This window comes from Myotis brandtii, unplaced genomic scaffold, assembly GCF_000412655.1.
Source record: "Myotis brandtii unplaced genomic scaffold, ASM41265v1 scaffold619, whole genome shotgun sequence".
NCBI classification, from domain to species: Eukaryota; Metazoa; Chordata; class Mammalia; order Chiroptera; family Vespertilionidae; genus Myotis; species Myotis brandtii.
This window is the reverse complement of record NW_005370361.1, coordinates 221,661-227,311: the sequence shown is the minus strand read 5'-3', so window position 1 is coordinate 227,311 and position 5,651 is coordinate 221,661. Positions and strand designations below refer to the sequence as shown.

General features: G+C 51.7%; 1 protein-coding gene across 1 annotated transcript in view; it reads right to left on the bottom strand.

The window, feature by feature from the left end:
- LOC102259557 (extensin-like) overlaps positions 1–5,597 on the bottom strand; it is a 7,478-nt gene extending 1,881 nt beyond the window's left edge. The window contains exons 1-3 of the mRNA XM_014528104.1: positions 5,506–5,597; positions 4,793–4,825; positions 46–999 (exon numbers count right to left, since the gene is read on the bottom strand). Of these exons, the coding sequence (XP_014383590.1) occupies positions 46–999; positions 4,793–4,825; positions 5,506–5,545 (1,027 nt within the window). The 5' untranslated portion in view covers positions 5,546–5,597. The remainder of the gene's footprint in view (positions 1–45; positions 1,000–4,792; positions 4,826–5,505) is intronic.
- Positions 5,598–5,651: the final 54 nt, after the last annotated feature.

Genomic DNA, 5,651 nt, shown 5'->3' with positions numbered 1-5,651 from the left:
CCTATGCCTGTCTGATCGCCCCTGCCCCTCCTCCCCCTCCCTCACCCACCTGAGGCCTCCTCCCCGCCGGGACCTCACCTGTCACCATCAGTTCCAAGGCGTCGCTGGGGTGGGACCTCCCCCGGGGGTTGTGGTACTCGCAGCGATAGCTGCCCCCCTGGGCCTCGGTCACCGCCTCCAGGAAGAACCGGGCCAGCGCCAGGGACTCGTCCGGGTAGTGGTGCTGCACCGGGGAGACCTCTCCCGCCTTGTAGAGCACAAACCTCCAGGCGGGCTGGGGCGCCCGGCACGTCAAAGTCACGTTGGTGCCGGGGGTCACAACCGCGGCCGGCTGAGCCGCCAGTGATGGCTTGGGGGACTTGGGGGGTGAGGTTGTGGGGTCTGCATCAATGGGCCATTTGAACTGGGGTGGTAGGGGTTTGGGGTGTGAGGTTGGGGGGACTGAATAAGTGGGCTGCCTGGGCTTCGGGCGTGGGAAGAATGAAGGCAAGGGCTTGGGGCGCCTGATCTCGGGGTAAGAGCGTGAGGGGACTGGAGGAAAGGGCCTGGGGCTCCTGATTTCGGGGTAAGGGGGTGAGGGGAATGGAGGCAAGGGCCTGGGAAACTTGATCTTGGGGTAAGAGCGTGAGGGGAATGGAGGAAAGGGCCTGGGGCTCCTGATTTCGGGGTAAGGGGGTGAGGGGAATGGAGGCAAGGGCCTGGGAAACTTGATCTTGGGGTAAGAGCGTGAGGGGAATGGAGGAAAGGGCCTGGGGCTCCTGATTTCGGGGTAAGGGAGTGAGGGGAATGGAGGCAAGAGCCTGGGGCGCCTGATCTCCGGGTAAGAGCGTGGGAGAAATCGAGGCAAGGGCCTGGTGGGCCAGCTGGGCCTAGGTGGTGGGGTCCCGGGGAATGAGTCTAGGGAGAAGGAAGCTAGGCCCCCCCTGTGCCTGTCCTTGGGGAACGAGGTGCGGGGGTTTGAATACATGGGCGGCCTGGGTCCTTGGGCTTCCTGGGTGCCTGCGGACATGGAGGGGAAGCTGGGGTGAGAGGAGCGTCGCCTGGACAACCACAGTCCCTTCCTCAGCCTGGGTTCCCTCTCAGGAGCCAGGCATCAACTCCCACGGTGCCCTCCACGTGTGGGTTGTTGTTGTGTGTGTGTGTGTGTGTGTGTGTGTGTGTGTGTGTGTGTTTTAAATATTTTTTAAAATTTAAAAATTTTTTTAAATGACAGGTTTTAAATTAGGTCTTTAATTAATTGGGAGATTGTTTTGGGAAAGGGGGTGAGGTAGAGATCCAACATCCCCTCCTCCCTCGAACCCGAGAGCAAGTTAACCTGGCCGGTGTGGCTCAGTGGATAGAGCGTCGGCCTGTGGACTCAAGGGTCCCAGGTTCGATTCCGGCCAAGGGCATGTACCTTGGTTGCAGGCACATCCCCAGTAGGGGGTGCGCAGGTTGCTGCATGTATTTCAATGTCTCCTGTTGTTTCTTTTTATATTTAAAAAATAAAATAAAATTGATTTCAGAGAGAGAGAGAGAGAAACATCAGTGATGAGAGAAAATCATTGATTGGCTGCCTTCTGCTCGCCCCACACTGGGGATCAAGCCCGCAACCCAGGCATGTGCCCTGATGGGGAATGGGACCGTGGCCTCCTCGTGGTTCATGGGTCCACGCTCACCCACTGAGCCCCTCTGGCTGGGCTCCTCCCCGTTTTTCAAACATCATGTCAAGGAGTTGGGTCCCAGAAACCTGTCATTTTAAACCGTTCTCCGGAATATTTGAAACGCATCCAACATAAGTCAACAGCTGCCAAACTTGCTCTCAGGTTCCAGGAAGGAGGGGATGTTGGCTCTCCACCTCACACCCTTTCCCAAAACAATCTCCCAATTAATTAAAGACCCACGTGTATTTTAAACAATAAAAGTATCAGAAGAAAGTGCAGGAAAATATATTTGTCCTGGGGTAGAGAAGGCTGTCTTAAAATACTAAATGAAAAATTCGGAAGGAATAAGGCTAGTAAATTTGACCTCTCTGACATTTTCAAGTCGTGTCTGAGAAAAGGCAAATAAATCGGAGCACTGGCTGAAATGACTTACTCATAAATGATGTAGAGTAAGAGTATAGAACAGTGATGGCGAACCTTTTGAGCTCGGCGTGTCAGCATTTTGAAAAACCCTAACTTAACTCTGGTGCCGTGTCACATATAGAAATTTTTGATATTTGCAACCATAGTAAAACAAAGATTTATATTTTTGATATTTATTTTATATATTTAAATGCCATTTAACAAAGAAAAATCAGCCAAAAAAATGAGTTCGCGTGTCACCTCTGACACCCGTGTCATAGGTTCGCCATCACTGATATAGAAAGAGCCCTGCCGGTGTTGCTCAGCGGTTAGAGCGTTGGCCCGAACACCGCAGGGTCACGGGCATGTACCTGGATTGCAGGTTCAATCCCCCATCACCCTGGGGGCAGGTTCAGAAGGCAACCAATCTATGTGTCTTTCTCACATTGATGTTTTTCTCTCTCTCTTTCTCTCTCTCTCTCTCTCTCTCTCCCCTCCTTCCCTCTCTTCCACTCTCTCTAAAAATCAATGGGAAAAATATACTCGGGTGAGGATTAATAAACAAACAAAAGAAGAGTCTAGAGAAAGAACTCCAAGGCCAACCCAATTGAAAGTTGGGTAAAACATATGACGAGGCATTTACCAGAACAGGAAGTACAGTTGACCAATACACGTTTGGCGGTGCTGGGAAGGATTGTCCAACCTTACTAGCAATCATTTAAAAAACTAAAACAGGTCCTAGCTCTGTCGCACAGGTGGTCAGAGTGTCATCCCAATATGCCAAGGTTGCCGGTTCGATTCCCAGTCAGGGCACATACAATAATCAACCAATGAATGCATAAATAAGTGAACAACAAATCAGTGTCTCCAATCTCTCTCTCCCTCTCTCTCTCTCTCTCTCTCTCTCTCTCTCGCGCGCGCGCGCGCGTGTGCGCTTTAAAAATCAATTTAAAAATTAAAACAAAGGCCCTGGCTGGTGCTGCTCAGTGGTTAGAGCATCGGCCTGCACACCAAGGGTAATGGGTTGTTCAATTCCTGGTCAAGGGCATAGACCTGGGTTGCAGGTTTGATTGTGGGGGAAGCAACCCATCAATGTGTTCCTCTCACATTGATATTTCTCTCTACCCCCAGCCCTCCCTCCCTTCCTCCCTCCCTTCTACTCCCTCTAAAGACTAATAGGGGAAATATCCTCAGGGGAGGGTTAACAACAAGAAAAAATGGGAACAACAGTAAGATATACTTGAGGATCCGGTTTTAAACAACGGCAGTATTCCACGTGGGTGAAGGCCCTTAGGTGCACTCACTGAGTGTGCCTTGTGAGCAGGCAATTTGCCAGTTTCTATCAAGATACACAAAGAGGCCCTGGCCGGCCTGGCTCAGTGGACAGAGCGTCGGCCCACGGGCGTAAGGGTCCCGAGTTCGACTCCAGTCAAGGGCACATGCCCCAGTTGCACGCGAAAAAGCTCAACCAGAAGCAGTCCCTACAGCACTGGTGGGGAGGGGGCAAACTGGAAACAGCCTAAATACACATCAAGAGGACCAAACAAATGAGAATCCAGCCATACCATGGTAAGCGCTTAAATGACAGCAGTTAAAAGGGGGGCGGGGGGAACCCTACCTAGTTTGGCTCAGTGGATAGAGTGTTGGCCCGTGGACTGAGGGTCCCGGGTTCGATCGAGGTCAAGAGCATGTACCTCTGTTGCAGGCTTGATCCCGGGCCCTGGTTGGGGTGTGTGCAGGAGGCAACCAATCGATGTGTCTCTCTCACATCCATGTTTCTCTCTGTGTGTGTCCCCCCCCCCCCGCCCTTTCCACTGTCTAAAAAAATCAATGGAAAAATATACTCGAGTGAGGATTAACAAAAAATAAAAGTGGGGGGAGGGAGGGGGAGGAAGAGCTAGCTAAATGACATGGAAATATCTCCAAGAGAGATTGTAAAGTGGAAAAAGAAAGATGCAGAACAGAGTGAGTCACGAAACATCAAGTTTTCCTTGGCAAGAAAACCAAGAAGTATGTAAATACGCGTATGTGTTTGAATGCTTGGAAATTTTTGGGAAGGATTCAGAGATTATTTAAGGAAGAGGAGGAAGGGGAAGAGAGAGACTGTTTTATGTCCTCCAGCAATGATTGGATTTTTTTTAAGACCACGAATATATTTTCGCTTTGTCTTTTAGACATCGTAATTCAAAATAAACTGATAGCTTATGTATGCATGGTTTTCTAGGTGGTTCTTATTTGAAATTTGAGTGTTGTGGGTGGGGGGAGGTTTGAGAGAAAGAAGAGGTCTCACTTTCAGAAGATCTAGAAAGAAACAAGGCTACTTCAGAGTGAGGGATCCTCCTTTCTAAATAAGGGAATAATTAGTGTTGCCAGAAACTCTATCTCTCGAGCCCTGTGCTCTGCCAGATTCTGAGCCTCGGGCTTGACACACGTGGTGTTATTAAATCCTCACGATGGCCCATTTCACAGAGAAGGGAACTGAGTCTTCGCGTGCTGTGGCTTGTTCAAGCTCATAAATGAATAACACGGTGGAAGTGGCATTCCAGTTTAGATCTCTTTAGCCACAAAGTTCATGGTCTCACCACTCACCTATACTGGTCACTGAAGGGAGTGAAGAAGGAAAGAAAGGAAGAGGAGGAGGAGGAGGAGGGAGAGAACTAAGGAAATCTTGGGGTGAGGTGGGCACCAAAAATAAAATGTAAGCAGCTGGAAATGGGGTGTCAGCAACATGGGGGTGGTGTACTCACCATTCGAAGTGACGCCTGTGTGACACAGAGGCCCTGTGGAAGGTTGAGGGGGCTCGGTCTTGTCAAAGCCCCACGTCAGTGACCACCCCGGAATCTAAGTCCTCAGGCCCTCTTTCTTCTGGGTGAATCCCAGCCACACTTCCTCCTCTCTCGGTAGAAAGACTTCCGATCCCCACCTGCTTAAGCCAGAAATCTGGACCCAGGACCCCCTTGCCTCTGTACCCAAGAGGTAAGCCCTTGGACCCCCCCTTTTGCAGGAGACAGTCATCTGAGCCCAGAGTTTCTCCTTGCTGGGGTTCAGGAGTCTGGGCCTCAGCTCCCCCTGTTCCCAGGTGTCCTGGCTTCCACCTCCCCACCCACCTCAGAATCCAGGACTTGATACTCCCTGTCCCCAGGAGTCCACGAGTCTAGCTCTCTCCTGCCTCAGGAGCCAGAGAATCCTGCCCCCAACTTCCTCTTCTTCCAGGAACCCGGGGATTCGGGGCTCCTGTGTCCTCTTGCTTTAGGCCCCCCTCTTGTCCCCCATTATTCTGGCCTGGAGTTCTGAACCCTCAGCTAATTCTGCCTGATCACCCTGCACCTGCCCCCAGGGAGACCCAGTAGTTGGGTCCCTTGCTCCCACCCCCCTCGCTAGGTGTCTGGGTCCCCAGAGCCTGTCTTTCTGTAACCCCAGCCCCACTAGGGACCCAGAGAGAGGGCGTGGGGTAGCTCACACGAGAGGGCCAACAGCTGGAGGACCAGTACCAGGGCCATGGTGGGCAGGTCTGGCTGGAGCTGGAGCAGAAGGCAGGGCTCAGCTGGGCCCTCTCACCTCCCAGGAAGTGAGGCAACATCAGAAAGTCAGAGTCAGAACCCTGTT